General features: G+C 38.2%; 2 protein-coding genes across 2 annotated transcripts; both read right to left on the bottom strand.

Annotated features, from left to right (window-relative positions):
- LOC108436538 (protein S100-A13-like) lies at positions 1 to 2,773 on the bottom strand. Its single transcript, XM_017713072.2, has 3 exons — positions 2,662 to 2,773; positions 1,295 to 1,426; positions 1 to 998 (listed from the first exon to the last, which is right to left on the bottom strand). The coding sequence occupies exons 1-3, from the start codon at positions 2,671 to 2,673 to the stop codon at positions 828 to 830; spliced, it is 315 nt and encodes a 104-aa protein (XP_017568561.1). The 5' UTR covers positions 2,674 to 2,773; the 3' UTR covers positions 1 to 827.
- A 522-nt stretch (positions 2,774 to 3,295) lies between these two features.
- On the bottom strand, positions 3,296 to 20,935 carry dcst2 (DC-STAMP domain containing 2). Its single transcript, XM_017713068.2, has 15 exons — positions 20,656 to 20,935; positions 19,503 to 19,673; positions 18,890 to 18,991; positions 17,846 to 18,040; positions 16,204 to 16,269; positions 15,858 to 16,071; positions 14,081 to 14,238; positions 13,599 to 13,763; positions 11,523 to 11,690; positions 10,815 to 10,915; positions 8,454 to 8,584; positions 8,063 to 8,190; positions 5,492 to 5,585; positions 3,537 to 3,698; positions 3,296 to 3,403 (listed from the first exon to the last, which is right to left on the bottom strand). The coding sequence occupies exons 1-15, from the start codon at positions 20,933 to 20,935 to the stop codon at positions 3,313 to 3,315; spliced, it is 2,226 nt and encodes a 741-aa protein (XP_017568557.2). The 3' UTR covers positions 3,296 to 3,312.
- Between the last annotated feature and the right edge of the window lie 8 nt (positions 20,936 to 20,943).

Genomic DNA, 20,943 nt, shown 5'->3' with positions numbered 1-20,943 from the left:
ATGTTACAAAAAAAAAAAAATCTATCCCAACATCGCATAGCACAGTTTTTTTTTTTCTTAGAGCTTCCCCTGCCTTACACTATTAATTGCAATTCTATAAATTCACCTAGATGCACAGTTTAATTTTAATATGCATATATTTTATGTCCATTTATTGAGAAACACTGATAGAAATGACTATCTTGTCCTGGGCTTGCTTGAGAAGAACAAACACGTGTGGTTGGGTGACAAAGGAGTATAACTTAAATATATGCATCAACAAGTGATTGAGTCACTGAACTCTTCGTTATTCTAACATAGATGTACACATCATGTTAACAAGATTACATAGTTTTATTATTTTTAATGTGACACTATAATCTGTTACAACACTTTTTTTCACTGTATAAAAATGTATTGTGTGTAAAACAGTTATTTATCAAATAATTTGTCTTAAAACAACAGAGACAACATAAAATCATTTCTAGGTCTCCAGTTCATTTAGCATCATTATCATACAAAAATATCATGAAGACAAGATGATTTAAAAACATTTAAACAAAACCGGCAGCACCAGAGCGTATCAGCAAATTAAAAGGCTCCTTCTTATAACATAAACTGTTAGCCAATTGTAGGTCCAAGTTGTAATGTTGGCAGTGCTTAACCATTTATATTGCAGGTGTGGTTAAATATGTCTAGAGAAAATAGTAATATGCTAATGATAAGGCCTGAGAGGTGTGACGCAGGGCCTGTTAGGTATCTTGGACAGCACAGCACTGGACTGCAGGAAGTGGGAGAGGCTGATTGTAGTTGTTTGCTCAGGTTTGGGTTATTCACTTGCCTAGACCTCAGAGTAACAGGCAGGTACATTTAACACTTTTGTCTTTCTGAAGCAGCCCAAACTGAGTGCTGGCTAGAGAATTCACCAGCACCCAAAAGTTCTCAAAAGTGACTCCATGCCCCTCTTCCACTCCCATCTCCTTCAGCAGCTCATTCAGCCCCTCTTGTTCACCAGCATTCTGCAAAAGTAGCACATAAAACCTTACTCCTGTCATTCATAAAATGGATAGTAGGGTCACATGAGTCCCATAAACAGAAGACACCACAGCATGTCTTGTCTAAGTATTCCACATGAATTTAAATCTTTTGGTGCTCACTCTCTAAACTACTTTGCAAAGACACACCTGGTGGAATTTATCAACGAGAATAGGACTCTAGTTTCACAGTAGATTCGTTGAGTTTTGCTGAAGATGAGTTATCAGTTCAATAAACTGAAGTGTTCTATGGACGCAGAAAGGAAGAGAGATCAGTTTACCTTCACCATGGTTGGCAGTTCTTTGGAGACCATGCCCTGGAACTCCTCCACTGTCAAAGTTGGACCCACATTAGGCGAGGCTGCATGGAACTGGGTCACCAGGGTATTGATGGCCAATTCTAGATCTGTGTACTACAGAAAGGGAGTGGCTTTTGTATTTTTTCTGCACTTCATCCCAATGAATGCATTTACAGCTATTTCATATAGTTGATTGAATTCACTGCCAAGAGAGCAATTTAAATGAAATAATCACAGGAGTACGATTTAATTTGGAATTACACATGAATTAAAAATGAAAGCAAAATTACAGTGCATTACAAATTGATATCGAATACTTTTTATACAAAACTGCAACACGCTATGACTTGAGAGACAAAATTGTTAGTACATTCCAAAATTGTAGGAATAAAACAATGATTCCACAAATGTAGCCTAGAGTGGAAATCTCTTTAAACCAGTGTCTCTGGATTAAAATCCAAAATTGTATATCCTTTGAGGAGTGCGACCAAAAATACTGCTCCTGTTTAGCAATCTTTAAAAATCTGAGCTACAACCACTAAGAACTACCTGAGCTTAATGACTCATAGATAAAACTGATACTAGGGAAAAAGCAGATGACAGATGCAGCATTGCTGAGAGCACAAAACTCAGATCCATAGGTGAGCCTGGCATTTCACCAGCACTCACATAGAACAGGATTTATTCCAGGTCATCCTGATAATCATACCATGTAGATTAGCCCTCATTAAGGTAAAATCCCCTTTTACTATGGCCAGGTAACCAAGCCTAGACAATAGAGCGGCGCAGGAAGTAGTTATGCTAGTGTGGGCCTGGCAGCTTTAAGCACACAGCACGACTATTTGCTTTTTGGGCGTTGTCCAGCAGAAAAGAAAACACTATAGTGTGGACACTGTGCTGGAATACCTGCCCTTAGGTGAAATGTAGTATACAATAATTCAGATCACAGTCTCGTAAGTGGTTTTATGTGGTTTTCCTGGGCTTGTAAAGAAAGCTCTCTGCGGTTAATATTATATTACAGAGGAAAAAAGAATGTAAAGTAACAGTTATGAAAAAGCTCGCCTATATTTACTTCGTACTAGAACGTGTCTGCTTTGCACGAATGAAACAACTAGACTGCTTAATGAATTATCAGTAGGTAAATGACAGACTTACGCAGTAATGTTTTAATTGCTTTACATTATCATCCGCACGGGGTGAAATTGCCTATGAATGAGGACGTTCCTCATGTACAGACCACACAGAGGAACCATCTACACAGCACGTTCATTTTTATATAAACTATATTTGATTCATTTTGAGAACGCGTCTACAGGTATATTGAGCCAAAGTAACGTAGAGACGCTTACCTGTGGGGCCATTTGGTCGGTTTTAGGCTCCGGATCTGGACTAAACTCCGTGGCTAAAGTTAGTGCTGGTGTTTTAACACCGCCCAGCGCCTGGAGGACTTTGGTATCCTCCTACCTTCCACGTCAGGCCCGCAGCGCTCCAGCTGATACGATGACAGGCGTGATAAGTCCTCGCAGGTTTTGTCTGCTGTCCGCAGGATTTGTTTTTCAATTTTGCGATATAAACAAAGGTGTCGACATTCTGATGCACATATACTACATGTGGAACTATAAGTGATGGTTTAGCCACGTCGAAAAGCCAGCAGAAATTCAGCTCTAAGGTGAGCTAGTTTAGAGATGGGAGATGTTTCAGGGCAGGACGAGACAGTTAACTGCTCCTCATTGAGCATTCCACAAGCAGTGGGGCAGAAAAAGCAGAGAAATTAGGCAACTCCAAACCAGCCTGACCACATTCTAGTGGACACATCTGATACAAAGGCATTCTCATGTAGACTGAGCTGACAAGAACTTGATGATGGTAATGGGCAATGAAAACACATTCATCCACTGGCAGAGATTCTTGTATACATGTTTAATTGGTTTACTGCTAAAAACTATGGGCATTGGTGTTACTTCTGAGGCCTATATGCTGGTGACACTTCTTAGTGGACACTAGAGGATAAAGGCATGTGAAGGACCAGGAGGTGGGTAGAGTTGATGTGGTGTGTCTCTTTTGAAGTCATGGGACTGGTCTTGACTGGTTCTGTCAATGAAACGAACACACCACTAACTGATTTTCAAACATGCAAGGAGCAAAACATGAACAGGTACAAATATTATTGCATTATGATGAGATAGCCTATGTTCATGCTGAGGGATAAATACATCAGTGCTACCTGAGGTCACTTCTGTATGAATCACTGAGGTCCTCTATGCTCTTCCCTGTAGCCACAGACAAACGTCTCCACATCAGCTTCCTCCTGTCGTGGCTCAGACTGATGTGTGGTGTTGTGATAGCCGCCGCCCACAGATTCACCTGTTCCTCATCGCTGGAGTCTCTGAATATACACAGGCAGTATGGACAGAGTGACTAGGGTATAACAATGGTTGTAACAATGGTTAAACACCTTGGGGAACACACCTAAAATATGCTTATTTAACAGCTCTTTACTAAATGGAATGGCTTTATTTAGAACCATAAGTCATATAGAGAATAATTTCATGCTTAAATTGTTCTTTGCGTAGTGAAAAAGTTCTTCAGATTAATGTATGATGTGCTGTATATAATTCTATACAGAATCTTTTTGATATTGGTTTAGTATAGCACCAAAAAGGGTTCTTCTACCGTTATGATGTCAACAGAGGTGTCAAATCCAGGTCCAGAAAGTAAGTGTCTTCCAACAGGCTGGACAGCTCTGCTGGTGGTGTGATCTAACTAGAGAAGCCAGCCTGTTGGAACAAAATCCTGGGAAGGACTTTTACTTTCTGGACCTGAATTTGACACCTCTGGATGTCAAGCTTGTAACAGTATTTGCTTTTTGATTGTTGTCCAGCAGAACAGAAAACAATTTCACTATGGTGTGGACATTTTGATGGAACATCACATAGCATACACACATTAGAATAAAACAGTTCTATATAGCACCAAAAACGGTTCTTCTTTTATAATGATGTCAAGCTTTTAGCAACAGAAGAGCATTTTTGGGGCTGTGTGGACCCATTTTCAAATATGTCTACATAGAATTATGTACAACACATTCTCCATCAATCTGCTATTTTACCATGCAAAACAACACTTAAGCATGAAATGGTTCTATTTAGAACCATGAGATGAAACCCTCTTTTTAAAGTGTATATCACAAGGTTTTATCATTTGTCCTGCTGATCCAACTGGGCTGAGTCGAAGTGGATTTGTTACAGCAGGGGAAAACACTAAAATTTGCAAAACAGATTTTACCAGCTTTTTGAGTGAGTGAAAATGTGGATAAATGATGAATGTCTAAAAACACTAATTTAACTGTATGAGTTTAGACCATGCCTTCAACATATGGCGGCACTATGTGTAGTGGCTGTAGGAAAGGAGAGAACTCTGAGACTTGGGCTGGAGTTCTAAGTGGCTTCTTCCTTAAGATGGAAGGCTGGACCCCCTCTTGATGAGGATATGAAATTTCTTCACGATCTTCCTTCCAAACGTCAGTTATTTCATGCTTTTAAGTATGTCTGCTGTTGTATCAGTCTATATACACCAGTGTTTAAAAGTCTGGAATCACTTGTCAATTTAATTTTTGTTATTCAGTAATAATCTAATCAACTAATACAATGTAGTGAAATGTAATAAACCAGTTAATCTCAATCCTGGTCTTGCAGTACAACTGCTCTGCCTATTCACAATTTAAAAGAAGCTTTTTTTATTTGCTAAGTTAAATGCATACAGGCCAGATTTTCTAATTAAATTCAGCAAATAAACCGTAATCTGCATTAAAATGTACATTAGTGTGTTTACTGCAGAGGATGTGTTAACTTATTTTCACTTAGAAAATCAATACAATGTCGTTTGACCAGGACTGCTTAAACGTTTGCATACAACGGTAATATAGTTGTTTTTTTGTTTGCTTGTTTATTTGTTTTTTTTAGAAAATTACTGTGAATATCTAAATGATCAGCAACATTTGGTCACTGTTCACTGTGGGATATTCTAGACCAGGGGTGTCCAATCTTATCTGCAGGTTTTTACTCCAACAAAGCAGGAGGACACCTGATGAAATGTGTGAAGACTAAGACCAACTGATTAAACAATTAGAATCAAGTGTGCTTCAACGTGTTTTCAATGAGTGAAAACCTGTCAACTCACAGCTCCTGCTCAGAGTCTTCCTGGAATGTGAGGGGCCCCATGCAGACAGCACAGATCCTCCCCATAACTCTAAAGCACTGCATGCAGAAACAGCCTGCAGAGAGTTACATACATATGGTGTCTAGTGTGTATATAGTTCATATAAAGTACTGTAGAAAAGTCTTAGGCAGCCATGAACCTTGAACTCTTTTAACTATTTATCTCAACAGTATGTGTTTTGCCTATAAAACAGAGCATAACTTTAGAGCAAAAACAAATAAACGAAATACAGTCAACTTTGTTTTTAAAAAAGTTATTAATATCTTGGTCAGAAAAGTAGAAGAAAACAGGTTTGGTTCCTGACTTTTATTCTAGCAATTGTATGGATTTGTAAAATATCATCAGCAGTACACACAATTAATTTAATGAAGAATTGATTAACTGCAGCAGGTGTTGGATGGTAACTGTAGTTACTAGACTTTCTCTGGGAAAGCTTAGGAAATGATTAAGCTAAGACATTCACATAAGAGCACAATGTATTGTTTATTTGTGTATTTGTATGTATTATAATGTTGGTGGGTTTTAAAAAAAAATACATATGCTGCTCATATAAATACACTGTTAAAAATGTAGTGTTCTAACCTCAAAAGATTACAAGGTTACCTTAAAAATGTGAGCAAATTGAATGTCTAATAGTTAACAGAACAAAAGTCTTTTAGTCTGCCTGCTTAATTTAAAGTTCAATTCATTCAAATTGTTAAGACAGCCTGGTAACTAACTACTTTTAAAAAACTAACTTCTTAAACACCAGTTTATTTATTCACAGTGTAGCTTTACATACAGATGTGTATACATATACACTGTGTGCACAATTATTAGGCAAGTCTTATTTTTGAGGATTATTTTTATTAATGACCAACTATAGTGCTCTCGGTTAATCCAATATGATAATAAACCTCAAACATGAATGTTTAAGAAAGTAAAAGTGAAGTTTTGGCTTTCTTAGGAGAATATCTATATGTGCACATTTATTGGGCAACTATAATGGTGCAGAATTATTATGCAGCTAAATGAAAAACACACGTTTTCCCATCTCACTTTTTATTTTCATCTGTTCAAGTGAGAATTATAAACAAACAACTCAAACCTTACCGTTTTCCTTCACTGTAAATCTCCCATTTAAGAATTTCCCACAAGTTCTCAATTGGGTTCAGATCAGGGGAGGAAGGGGGCCATGTCATAAGTTTTTCATCTTTAACGCCTTTACTGGCAAGCCATGCAGAGGAGTACTTGGATGCATGTGAGGGAGCATTGTCCTGCATAAAAATCATTGTCTTTTTGAAAGATGCAGATTCTTCCTGTACCACTGCTTAAAGAAAGTGTCTTCTAAAAACTGGCAGTAGGCTTGGGAGTTGATTTTGAGCCCATCTTCAACCCAAAAAGGTCCAACCAGCTCATCTTTAATAATACAAGCCCTTACCAGTACCCCAACTCCACCTTGCTGGCGTCTGACTCGAAGTGGAGGTCTGTCCCGTTACTGATCCAGCCATGGGCCCATCCATCTGGTCTGTCAAGAGTCACTCTCATTTCATCAGTCCATAAAACCTTTGAAAAATCTGTCTTCAGATTCTTCTTGGACCAGTCTAGACACTTCAGCTTATGTGTCTTGTTCAGTGGTGGTCGGGTTTCAGCCTTCCTTACCTTGGCCACGTCTCTGAGCACTGAACATCTTGTACTTCTTGATACTCCAGCTAGGTTGCAGTTCTGGAATATGACAGAACTGGAAGATAATGGGTTCCTGGTAGCTTCACGCTTGATTCTTCTCAAATCCTTGGCAGTTAATTTGCGTCTATTTTTCTCAGCACGTTTCTTGCGACCCTGTTGACTATTTGTAAAAAAACGTTTGATGGTTCTGTGATCACGCCCCAATATCTTAGCAATTTCAAGACTGCTGCATCCCTCTGAGAGACTTTTGGTAATTTTTAACTTTTCAGAGTCAGTTCAATCTCTTTTTTGGCCCATTTTGCCTAAAGAAAAAAGCTGCCTAATAATTATGCACACCTTGATATAGGGTGTTGACCTCCTTAGGCCACACCCTCCCTCATTACACAGATACACATCACCTGCTTTGCTTAAATACATTAAGCATTCAAGTTTATCCAGCTTGGAGTTAGAAAATATGCCTAAAAATGATAATATGGTCAAAATACTCACTTGCCTAATAATTGTGCACACAGTGTACATATGTTTTAAGATTAAGATTAAGATTAAGTGAGCCTTAGTAGTCCCACAACAGGAAGATCTCACCCCCACAAAATATGTTTCCTCAGACAAGACTTTTGTATGATATTATATACACAAGCTGATTGAATATCCAGTGCAGATGTACCCAACCTTCTTCCAGGAGAACATCTAGCTTAGTTCCAATACTAATCTATTACATTTTGATCCAGTCCATTAAGGGTGTGTTAAACTGAAATCTGAAGAAGGGTGACTCTGGGAGCAGGGTTAGAGGTACCTAATCCATGCCATGGTGATCTAAATGGCAATAATGATAGGAATATGAACGCTAACAGGATTTGAGTGTGGAACCTGTGCAGTTTGGGGTAGAGCAGCAGTACACATCAGGACAGTCTTTGCTCTTCATCACCGTCCCACAGGCCAGGCAGGACTTATTAAACACACCCAGGAACCTGGCTATGGTGGCTCCAGCAGGCAGGCTGCACACAAATACACACATATTTGGCTTTGGTTGCTCTACTGCTGGCCAGGCACTCTAAGCACCTATGACCATTTTAGCCAGGTGGTAGTCATTCACTGCTACTACAGAAATTAGTAGTATTTTCACAGGTCTTCACTGCTGTCCCTAACTCTTTCAAGCACCTAACATTAAAACATTCTTAAAGTTTATAAGAATAGTATTTACTCCAGGGCTGGTTAATCATTAGCTAATCCCCTGTAAGCATGGCAGGGTGTGACTCACCGCAGTGTTAGTATTTGCAGTACACTACCGTGTCCCTGGTCCTCCTTGCCCCTGGCCACCGCCCTTAGCAGAGCTTTCCCCAGAGACCCACGCTGAGAGAGGATATGTCCACGGAGCCACAGGATCCTCTCCTGAAATGAAAATGCAGTCATTTGTCTCTTTGTCTCTTCAAGATATATACATGAATAATTACACAGTAACACATTTTTGTTTGGCTCTGTATTCCAGCATATTGCATTTGAAATTAAACAATAAAACAATGATAGGGACGCAGTGTATTGTTTGTGGTTAATTATTATTGTGATATCAGCCTCCACAGTATTGATACTGTAGAAGTCTGCATTATGCAAATAAACCTCTGATCAATCCCGGGCATTCTTTGGGTGTGGACATGTACACAATGAACAAATATTAATCAATGGCCAAAATTAAGTAGGCCAACCTTGCAACCCACCCCACACTGGGTTACCATTGTTCTCTTAGTACACTGCAGTTGCAATATGTATCATTATAATAATAAATATGGGATACAGCACACTGGACGAACCATATAGAAATCATGTCTCTTTTTAAATATAGACCCTGATTTCTGTGGACCATAAATAATTGCACAAATTGCCAATTTATATTTAATTGGATAATAATGACTGGGCCCTGCGATGGACTGGCGACCTGTCCAGGGTGTATCCTGCCTTCCGCCCGAAGACTGCTGGGATAGGCTCCAGCACCCCCCCGCGACCCTGACGGAGAAGCGGCTTAGAAAATGGATGGATGGATGACTGTTCAAAATCTGCAAACCTCACCAGACATCACCAGGCATTGGTTCCTTCCTTGGTGATGCAGTCAGTTTCAGTTTTTACTTGTGCTTTCAGTTTTTTCTTCTGATGGTAGAATTTATGCTCAGGACATCAGGACGAATGATTGACATTCAACTTTGAAAAACTCCAGAGTTGCTTAGAGGTGTGTTTTAAGTTCCTGGTGAAGGTGAAATACCATCTAGGAAGCTTTGTAAAAAATGACCATGTTCACACTGACCATGAATGACCTGAACTGTGTAATCCGTTGTAATACTTCTGTATGGATTATTTTATGGTTTGTTGTATTGGATCACTTAACTGTTGTGCTGTACTATGATACCTTTTGTGAAAACAATATAATTTTGAAATTCAGCAAACAGCACATATGTCCCGAAGTATTCAATTAGTGAATTCATACATGACATACACCAGTCGGGCATAACATTACTACCACCTCCTTGTTTATATGCTCATTTTCCATTTTATCAGCTCCACTTACTATAAAGCTGCACTTTGTAGATCTACAATTACAGGCTGTGGTCCATCTGTTTCTCTGCATACTTTGTTATCCCCCTTTTACCCTGTTCTTCAGTGGTCAGGACCCCCATGGGCCCTCACAGAGCAGGTACTATTTGGGTGGTGGATCACTCTCAGCACTGCTGTTACACTGACATGGTGGTGGTGTGTTAGTGTGTGCTGTGCTGGTACAAATGGATCAGAGACAGCAGTGCTGCTGGAGTTAGTGCTGCACAATGAGCATAGAAACAAGGAGGTTGTCATAATGTTACTCCTAATCAGTATAGATGTTTAACTGTATAAGATCCACAGAAAAGCACTGCTAATAGAATAAGATACTCTCAAGCATCCACATTACGACATTAAGGTCACCAGGTCCAATGCCAAGTGTCAGCTAGATTGATACAAATCCCCACCTGCTGTGGAGCAGTGGAACTGTGTTCTCCGGAGCAATGAAGCTCCATCCAATACCTTTAGGATGAGCTAGAGTGGTGTTTGTGATCCAGAACCAAATTATCCAACATCGGTGGCTGATCTCACTAATGTACTGACGGCTCGATTCAATCAAATCCTCACAGTGATGCTCTAACATCTAGAATAAATTCTTCCCAGAAGAGTAGAGGTCGTTACTGCAGCAAAGAAGGACAAACTGGCTATTATCACAGTTGATTTCTGAAGAAACTTTGGCCAAGCAGGTGTCAAACTTTTCAACGTACTTGTGTTTATGTACTGTATACATACTGGACACTGTGTATAGTTAGCCTAATAAAGTAGGGATTTGACAAAAGGGGACTCATGTTCTTATTTCTTTTTTTATTTTGCTAATGGTTCAAACTTGTGCTTTAAAATCCATTTTTGCTCTTTGAAATGCCAGACTGCATTATTCCACTCTTTTAGGTAGAAAAGGAGATGTCATTTCTTAAAATAATTTAGGAAAAAAAGAAGTCTAGGGAAATCTTTAGGTATTGTGAAACGGGGGTTACTGAGAAAAAAATCAGATATTAATGCAAAATGAACCTTTAACACACTTCACTGCCAGTTGTCTTACTTTTTCTCGTTGAGGATGGTAATGTGCACACACAGATCTCTGGAGACGTTTAGCATAACCGCCTGCAAGCACCAGGAAGAAGGTAAGACCATAAAGAAAACCTGTAAATGAGCAAAGGACAAAAGTCTGCAATGGCAAGTCACCTTCTAGAAAGCAAATTGTTAACCATCTGTACCATAAAACTGAAACTTAATGTCTAATTGCACCATATAAAATAAAGTTGGCAGCAAGACTTTAGAAGAACAGCACTTATGTTCTAGTAAGTTATCAAACAGGTTTTTTTTCTTCCCATGACTGATTTTCCTACGCTTAAAGGCCAGAAATCTGCTTAATCCTGAGTAAATTTTCAGCACTTTGTGTATTTAATGAATCATACATTAACAATTGTAATCCACAACTGAATAATTCTTTTGAAATGTCAGTGTGGCTTTACTCTCTAATCAGCAGCTACTAGATGGCTGCTTTTTAAAGGCTTTTTAAAGCTTGTACTTAAAAATCCCATTTTGTTGCGGTTCTTATAGCTTTTTGTACAATGGGAATAGACTGCTTCTGCATTTTTTTCCGCTACTTCTGCTATTGATAGCACTAAAATGGCAGACATACTGAACCGTCTCAGTTCTGACCACTAGATGTCCCCAGATAACTCTTTATCCTATTCTCACACAAGTACTGTATGGATCAGCTTGAATCATTTGCATGCATCAATACCTATGAATAGGTAGCTTATATAGTCTAGCTCTAAAGGCTCCATCAGACACTTCTTGCTCAGGATTGTGATGTTGCCTCTCTGCAAGATGTCAAAAGAGGCCACAATATCCTTGAATATGTCAGAAGCATATCCGGATCCATTCACTTGGACGTCAACGACCACAGGAGCTGGAGTAACACAGTAATGGATCATGTGAGGCCAGAAAACAGGAAGAAAAAATGTTGCTGAGAAAATGGGGATTTCAAAGTGTGCACTGATTGACAGTGTGAGGAAAGTTTTTACCCTGTCACTCAAAAGTGATGCAATATTCTTGATCTGTTTTATTTATCATTCAAAAGATTTTCCTAATGACTGAAGGAATTATTCAGTCATCCACTGTGGTCTCGACTCTTGGCTCATCAACTACTGATGCAATGACACAGAATCAGCTGAGCAGCCATTTGTCCAAAAACTTTTGTCCCTCTGAAATTGGGGAACTATTTATCAAAAGGGTAATAATTCTTATAGGTTTCATCCAATTTAGATACACATATTTATAAATATAGATCTTGATACGCTATACAAAACACATCTACGCTAATGTGTGTCAGTGGGCACTGAGCATGCCAGGCTCTTTTTCCCATATTTCAGTAGTGATTACTAATCAATATTTAATGTATGGAAGAGCCACTTATCACAATTTCATTCTCAATCTAACATCATTAAATAAATTAAGTATGTCCACAATTTCCTCTTAATTTTTATTATGTATGCGTCACAAGAAAATACGCAGACAACTAACACTGAACCTAGATAATGCATGACATGATTAAAGATGGAACCTCTTACTGACTTAGTACTATTTATTAATAGCAACTCTGAAATCTACAAGTAAAACTGGTCTAGTTTTCTTTCCTTTTTTTTGCATGCATAAGCCTTCAGTGCTACAAAACTTATATTACACACACAACAGCGAGTTACCTTACAGTGTGAGTAGTTAACACACTGAGGTGCTAGCAACCACATTTGAATATTTAGCTGTGATTAAGGTTTTTTCACCATCATTGGTGCAAATGTAAATAGTTCTGGACAAACTCACAGTCCAAATAATCCTAAACACATTCAGTGATGTTGAAGTCCAAACTCTAGGGTGGCCAGTTCATTATTCTGAGAACACTAGCAGCTTAATTTTCTCTTATCTCTTAAAGATGAAAGCTTTAACCTTTTAAACTCCTTGCGAACATCGGTGGTTAAAAAAAAATGCACTTCGTCACGTTCTTCATAACTTTCATATTTCATAAGCTACATTCAAAAGGTGGGTGTCATATGAGAGCTTTTTCTTTTTTCCAGTCAAATAGATGGGTAATGTCATTTTAAATCCTAATAACCATAATAAAAGAAGTTGAACAATTTTTTTTCTACTGAAAGTCAACCCATTTCTCCACAACTCTGAGCTATAAATTGAATCCCAGATGGTGTATCTTCTGTGATATGCTCAGTACAATACAAAGAGTGTCTAAGTGTTTTGGCTTTCAACAGTAAATAGTAAGCATATAGCAATATGTGTATGATCATAAAACACATTTTCTGTTGAGTTGAAGGGAGCTTTTACAAAAATAAATCAATAAATAAATAAATTTACATGAATTTCATGCAGTTGCTAAATAATTTGCCCCACGATTTGGGCATGTAAACTCAGATGGAAAAACCCAAATATACCCTGGTGAATAAGATGGTTCATCTGTATCTTTTAGAATTTCTCATACTCCAGTTTTGCAAACTCATTTCTTTCTTTCTTTCTTTCTTTCTTTCTTTCTTTCTTTCTTTCTTTCTTTCTTTCTTTCTTTCTTTCTTTCTTTCCCTCTCCTTATGCAAGTGGACTATTTTATAATCAATCTCCTCTGAAATATCTCCTGAAACATGAATAACCGCTACTTAACATCCATTTAGACTAGAAATAAAATACACAAATAAAGGCACAGAAATAATATAGGTAAATTTGATGCTTTTTTTAAACTGCTTATCATACCAGGAGCAGATATAAAATAGTATTTATTTCCTCAAAGGAGCACAGTGACAACCAGCATGCCTCTCACCTCTGGCCACTATCTCTCCCTGAGCCTGGTGATGAAGCATGTCAAACACCCAGAACACCATAAGGTCCAGGGCCACCACCACACAGCCCACTGCCATGTGTTGCAGCAGGGTCACGAGGCCAGCTGCAACAGCCTGCCTCTCACGAGCCGTCATCCGCAAAGAGTCTTACAGGGATGTGATAAAGGAAACGGATAAAGGAAAGTCTGATTCTGCAATTTCCCCCTGGGATCAATAAAGGAATCTGAATCTGAATCTGATTTAGGTTATTTATGGCTAAAGCATGGATTTTTATGTTTGAAAATAACCCAATCATTTTTACACCAGAACTGACCTCATATGTTATTGAATATTATCATGAATTCCAAACTATTACCAGTTCCAGTTCTAACATTACAGATCTATGCAGTTGAATTGCCACTTTTAGATCAATGCATCACAATTAATCAGCGCATTCTTACACCACTAACACACTCATTCTCACAGGGTGTGATGTAGGTTAGTGCCTCTCTCTCCCTAAGTGGCAGTACTGCTGGTCTTCCCTGTCTGGAGAGCTTGCTATCCATCTCTACAAACTGCTCTGTTATGTAGATGTTGTCAAAATCATCCGTGTGAAGGTAACGTTTTTTGTAAAGGACAGCCCTGCACACAAAAGCATAATGCACACACAAAGCATCAGTTAGCAGAGTGCATTAAAATGAGTATTATGGGTGAGTGACATGATTATGCCACGTTACGCTTTTCTGAGAACACTGTGAATGTAGTCAGCACTTAAAGTCAATCTGAGATCAAAACCTACACATTACCTTTAACCTTAACCTCTACACAAGACCTAAACATCACCTTTAACCTTAACCTCTACACAAGACTCTAAACATCACTTTTAACCTTAACCTCTACACAAGACCTAAACATCACCTTTAACCTTAACCTCTACACAAAACCTACACATCACCTTTAACCTTAACCTCTACACAAAACCTACACATCACCTTTAACCTTAACCTCTACACAAAACCTACACATCACCTTTAACCTTAACCTCTACACAAAACTTACACATCACCTTTAACCTTAACCTCTACACAAGACTTAAACTTCACCTTTAACCTTAACCTTTACACAAACTCTACACAAAACTTACACATCACCTTTAACCTTAACCTCTACACAAAACTTAAACTTCACCTTTAACCTTAACCTTTACACAAACTCTACACAAAACTTACACATCACCTTTAACCTTAACCTCTACACAAAACCTAAACGTCACCTTAAACCTTAACCTCTACACAAAACCTACACGTCACCTTTAACCTTAACCTCTACACAAAACCTACACATCAACTTTAACCTTAACCTCTACACAAGACCTACACATCACCTTTAACCTTAACCTCTACATAAAACTTACACATCACCTTTAACCTTAACCTCTACACAAAACCTACACATCACCTTTATCCTTAACCTCTACACAAGACCTACACATCACCTTTAACCTTAACCTCTACACAAAACCTAAACGTCACCTTAAACCTTAACCTCTACACAAAACCTACACGTCACCTTTAACCTTAACCTCTACACAAAACCTACACATCAACTTTAACCTTAACCTCTACACAAGACCTACACATCACCTTTAACCTTAACCTCTACATAAAACTTACACATCACCTTTAACCTTAACCTCTACACAAAACCTACACATCACCTTTATCCTTAACCTCTACACAAGACCTACACATCACCTTTAACCTTAACCTCTACACAAAACCTAAACATCACCTTTAACCTTAACCTCTACACAAGACCTACACATCACCTTTAACCTTAACCTCTACACAAGACCTACACATCACCTTTAACCTTGACCTCTACACAAAACCTACACATCACCTTTAACCTTAACCTCTACACAAGACCTACACATCACCTTTAACCTTAACCTCTACACAAAACCTACACATCACCTTTAACCTTAACCTCTACACAAGACCTACACATCACCTTTAACCTTGACCTCTACACAAAACCTAAACATCACCTTTAACCTTAACCTCTACTCTTCACTAAAAAAATTTGTGATATGTGTCATATTTCAAATATGACTATTTTATATTATTGCATTACACTATATTTAACACTCACATCTCCCACTCCAATCCAGTAATTCCACTACTTCATAGAAAGGTGAATATTTGCCTACATTGTAGTCTAAAAGGCAATAGTAACTAAGGGTTTTTTGCTGGACGCACTGTAGGTACATGAACAGCAGCAGGAACAGGCCCACATAGGCCAGCACAGCCATTAGCTCCAGGAAGCGTTCCTGCTCCAGAGCCACCTCCTCCATGATCTCCTGAGCCATTTCCTGCATGGACTGACTCCTGTTCAGGTTCATGTCAAAGTGCACAGAAGCTGACATGTTGAACTCAAATTCCTTTTTCATTTGATCGAATGCTGCGATAGTTGCTAGAGAGAAAACAACAAACACGTGACAAGAACAGGCATTTATTTAATGAGGATGTTAATGGGTCATGAAAAAAACAGCAATATTGAAGAACACTGTAATGTAGAGTGTAAAGTAAGAGCCTCTGCACTTACGGAAAGCCAGTCTAGTCTTTAGATGTTCAGCGATGTATGAGGGTAAAATACAGAAGAGTATGCCAACTGTTGAGGAAGAGGTGAGAGAGAAATATTACATCGAATATAGTCACTGATAAAAACACCGCTTCGCAAAACCCACTAACATCTTTCCCAGCATTCTGAACTACAGCACATACAAAAAGACTACAATTCAGCAGCATTGTAAATGTTTGTCCTGAGCTGTGTGTGCAGTGTGAGGTCATGTTTGGATTTAGAGGCAGCAGTGCTGCTCAGGCAACGGCGGATATAAAACAATAATTCATTTGAAAAGAAAATATACAGGGAAAGAGGGAAACGGGTGAGTCATGGTCAGGCAGCAGAGGAATGTGACAGGATGGGAAAGCTATAGTGCAGCCTCAGCATTCAGAAAACCTTTAAAAGCTACTTCAGCCATTAAGCACTGATCCCTGAAAAGCATAAACCCAAAACCACTGACACTGAAACACAGCACTAAGAGCAAGTAGAGAGCTGTCACAAGTACAATTGCACAGTAATATTAAACTGAATGTAAGCTAAACTAGACTAAGTTACCAGAGTAACAAGTTTGACCATTTAGTACCTACACTCACTGACCATTTTATCAGGTACTCCTTCCATGCAGATGCACTGTGTATGTATACAGTTATTGAATGCAGACCAGTGTGCACAATTTATCAGCTCCCCTCTATATCATTCATCGAGGGATCACCATAGACCTCCACTTTCAGATTTTATTTTGGATCATTCTCAGTGACACCAACATGATGCCCTTTTAAAAAGGGTTATTTGAGTGAAGTTATAGAATCACTTTTCTTTCTTTAAAGAAAGAGATTTGTAAATGTGGGAAGCCTTTTAAAACGAATGCACTGCCCTGGCTCTTGTGGGCTGGTGGTCAGCACAGTTAGGTGATTTGCCAACTCAAACACACCTGATTACACTTAACTGTTAATTGCCAGGTTTAGTGAGTGTGTTTGTGTAGGGAAACCACCAAAGTTGCAGGACACCAGGCCTCCAGGACCACACTTGTGCACCCCTGTTTTAAAGGCTTAAAAGAACCTTCATATAAAGATGTTATGCTTTTAATTTAAGGGTTTTTCCTAGAACATTATGTGGAAGTTCTTTATACTTGAGCACACTCAACTCAGCTCATTTCCAAAAACAGTTCTTTAAACTCCAGGGAATGAAGGATTCTTCATATGAGTATCACTGCTGTATTGAAAATAGCCTGAAAATATTCAGCCAACAGCGGACCTATGGCCAGAAAGTGAATATTGATGAATGGCTAGAGAATAACTAACACTAACAGCACCTTTATGGTAGGTGTCCCTGATAACACAAGCAGTGAGGGTAGATTACAGTAGATGTCCCTAATGAACTGGTAGCACAGTGTGTATTAATTTTTTTTAAATGTTGAAAAATGACATAATAAAACAAATTAATTATATGTGCTAACACACACTAATCACACTACTGCAAATATTACAAAGCCAAGCTGGGTTAAAAGGAAGAAAGCAAACTGTATTACAGTAAATAGTTGGCAGGCTGTGGTCAGAGGTTTCCTGTGAAGATGCTAATTACAGGACTGCAAAGGTTATAATAACAAAGCTGTGGAGAGGCTGACCGCGAGTGAGGCCACAGAGAGGTCTGAAGCCATCTACGATGTGGCAGAGGAAGGAGAAGATGGAGAGCAGCTTCATACAGTCAGCTCGACCCTCATCAAACAATGCGTTGCACTTTTTATAGGGTGTGCCCATCTTATCATTACATATGTCACCGATGCTCGCCAGGAAGTGCATTACATTTCTCAGAGTTCCAGCTGAAAAAAGGCAAAAGAAAGAGAAAGACCAGTAGAGACATTTTTAAAAATGTAATTATCAATTTGAAAATGCCATTTATTTCATAGGCATGTTAAAGGTCCCACTGTTAGGGTAAATTAGATGTAGCTTTTTGTTGTGTAATTGAACCTAAGGCTCATTATTATTGGTGTTCCTTTGTATTACCCATCCTTTTAAGTGTTTCCAAACTGCCTAATTTTGACTAACTACAACAATGTGCAGTCAAATGTTTGAACACCCCTAGACAAATATGTTTTGCTGATTTTCAATGTGAAAATAAATGAACACATCCTCTATATAGAACTTAAACACAGAATTGTTAGTGCAGAATTTGCATTTATTTGCATATTTGTGTATTTATTTATTGAGTTTAACATAATGGAAAAAAATGCACAGGCCACAATTACAATTACATTTTTTTCTCAACTATGTTAAATTCAGTAAATAAACAGTAAGGATACATTAAAATGTGCAGAAGCATGTTCTCTGCAAAGGATGTGTTAATTTACTTTCACTTAGAAATTCAATGCCCAAATTTTTGCATATGTCTGAAGTTCAGCTTTGTAGCACTTCATTTAAACCGTAAACGTTATGTTGCAATTGTACACATAAGCATGTTACATTGAAGTAGGTTGAAAGGGATCTCTTGCCCAAACTAGTGACAGCTGCCATTACAACATACATTTGTGGACAGAGTTAGTTCAGTTGCAAACAATGGCATCACATTTTCTGTTTGTGTCAATCCACCCCATTGATTCATCTTTGAACATAGTTTCTGTAAGTCCTCTGCTTTGTCCTTTGGTCACTGTAGTACAGTAAGATTCACTCACAGACATGGCGCACAGACTCTGTGAGTGCAGTGATGAAGTTCTGGACTCTGCCGGACAGCGAGAAGACATTCCTGCTAACCTCCTTTATCTTACTCAGCACAGCTACACATCCAGGAAGATAGAAGTACACAGATACTCATGCACATCTAAATCATAGATATGGTATTAAACTGTAAATTCTCAATGATTAGATTCATAATTGATTCTTAAAAAAGATTCAGTGCACAAAGTTTTAGCGCAGTGGGATTACATTAAATTATTTTACTAAAATCCAAAATTATTTTTAAAATATATTGAATGCACACATGTGCCCGGAGAAGCTATAATTATGGAATAAAGACAAAATAATTTTAAATATATATTTATATTTATGTTTTAAAATATCCCCAAACAATTATTTTTTCAACATAAAAGAGTCCATATTTTATTAAATATTATAATTATTGAAAATAACTGATCGATGCAGAGTTATAGCTAAATTAAAGTCAGATGAATATAAACAGCACTCATTGAGCCCTGAGGATAGCATATGCTTGCTGTTGGTATCTTTTGTGTTATAAATATGCTGCAGTGGGCAGTGCTTGTGTGGACAGCTGCTGTGTATGAGTCTTACATAGCAGAGGAGTAGCAGCTCGCTGCATGAGCAGCTGGGTTTGGTTCATGGCTAATTCTGCCCCACACACCACACTGTCTGCCGCTCGCTCAAAGTTCTCCACTGTGTTGCTCAAGGGGCCTTGGACCAGCAATGTGAGGATAAGAAAGAGCAGGAACCTTTTGCCCTCCTCTTCAAAAGAGAGGGAAAAAAGAATAAAATAAATTTTAGTGTGTCACGCTGGTAGGTCAAGTAATATTTCTACATCTTTGTCTTAGACTGAATATGAGAAGGGAGAGAAGGTGATGAAATATGATCAGTAAGCATGATTAATTCCAATTGAAAGAGAAATTAAAATCCAGAAACCGAGATTTTGACAAAGGCCTAACAAGTACACCAGTTACATAAACATTTGTGGGTCACTGATAAGATGTATATTTTATTTTTGTGTGCACTATTTTCTAGTTAAATTATTTAACAAAAACATGACATATAATCACAATCCTCTTTTTTTGTAGTAATTCAAAATACAACTGACAAACTTAAGGTAATTTTGAAAGCATTCAACTCACTGCAAAATATTTGTACAGAAACTGTGATTTCATTAAATATCATGCAGCACAACCATCAATGATGGACTTTTTTGGGCTTATTTGTCTTTTAAGAAACAGAGGACAGGGTATTGCACCATAAAGAAGATCCCAAGTGTCCCTGTGCAGTCGTCAACAGTACTCTTTGAATGTCATTTTTGAGTTATTGCCAGGCTGGTTCAGTTGAATGTCCCATATAAACATGTATTATTACTATAACAAATTTTATTTACTTGAAAAAGTGTATGCATGAACTTCAAGGACAAAGATTTATTCTAAATAGTGTCCAGGTACAAAGAATAGTTTGCACAGATTTAGTCATTAATAACTTTAAAACATAATATATTTTATTAATCTTCTGGTTGGATGAACCGATGAGCCTGTTTTAAAATAAATTTAAAACATTTTAATGCTATAAAACGAATATCAATACATTGCATAGATTCCTGCAGATACAAAACTAATTTTTAAAATGATCATTGTCACTGTCCCATGTATGTATTTTATTGTAGCATATTTATGGGAAATTTGCTTTGATATAAACCTCTGGCTTTATGCTAAAAGTCATATGTAGGGAGTCTTACTGGAGCACAGCATGGGCAGCATCAGTATAACATTAGTCCGTACTCGGATTGAGAGGCCCATTCCAAATGCTGTGAAAACAGCAATGGTGGTGGTGGTGATGAGGCAGTACCACAGACTGTAGTTCTGAATATACAGCGCCGTCATGCCATACACAGAGGTGAGGAGGAGGCCAATGAAAAAGCCTACTAGACTGCACCGGGCCTGCTGCATTGCAGAACTACCCAGCAACCATGACAGACATCTGCCAACAGGTGTGAAAATGTTCCTCCTGGATTTCATCCTGTACC

This window comes from Pygocentrus nattereri, chromosome 3 (assembly GCF_015220715.1).
Source record: "Pygocentrus nattereri isolate fPygNat1 chromosome 3, fPygNat1.pri, whole genome shotgun sequence".
In the NCBI taxonomy this organism is placed as follows: domain Eukaryota; kingdom Metazoa; phylum Chordata; class Actinopteri; order Characiformes; family Serrasalmidae; genus Pygocentrus; species Pygocentrus nattereri.
The sequence above is the reverse complement of the archived record's forward strand: the minus strand, read 5'-3'. Positions and strand labels throughout refer to the sequence as shown.

Coding starts and splice junctions, on each gene's coding strand:
- dcst2 (XM_017713068.2), bottom strand. CDS start 20,935: ATGAAATCCAGGAGGAACATTTTCACACCTGTTGGCAGATGTCTGTCA. Junction 14,239..15,857: donor CTGCTGTTCATGTACCTACA/GTGCGTCCAGCA, acceptor TTTTGTGTGCAG/GGCTGTCCTTTACAAAAAAC. Junction 5,586..8,062: donor CTCTACCCCAAACTGCACAG/GTTCCACACTCA, acceptor AACTCTCTGCAG/GCTGTTTCTGCATGCAGTGC.
- LOC108436538 (XM_017713072.2), bottom strand. Junction 999..1,294: donor AACTGCCAACCATGGTGAAG/GTAAACTGATCT, acceptor CTACTTTTGCAG/AATGCTGGTGAACAAGAGGG.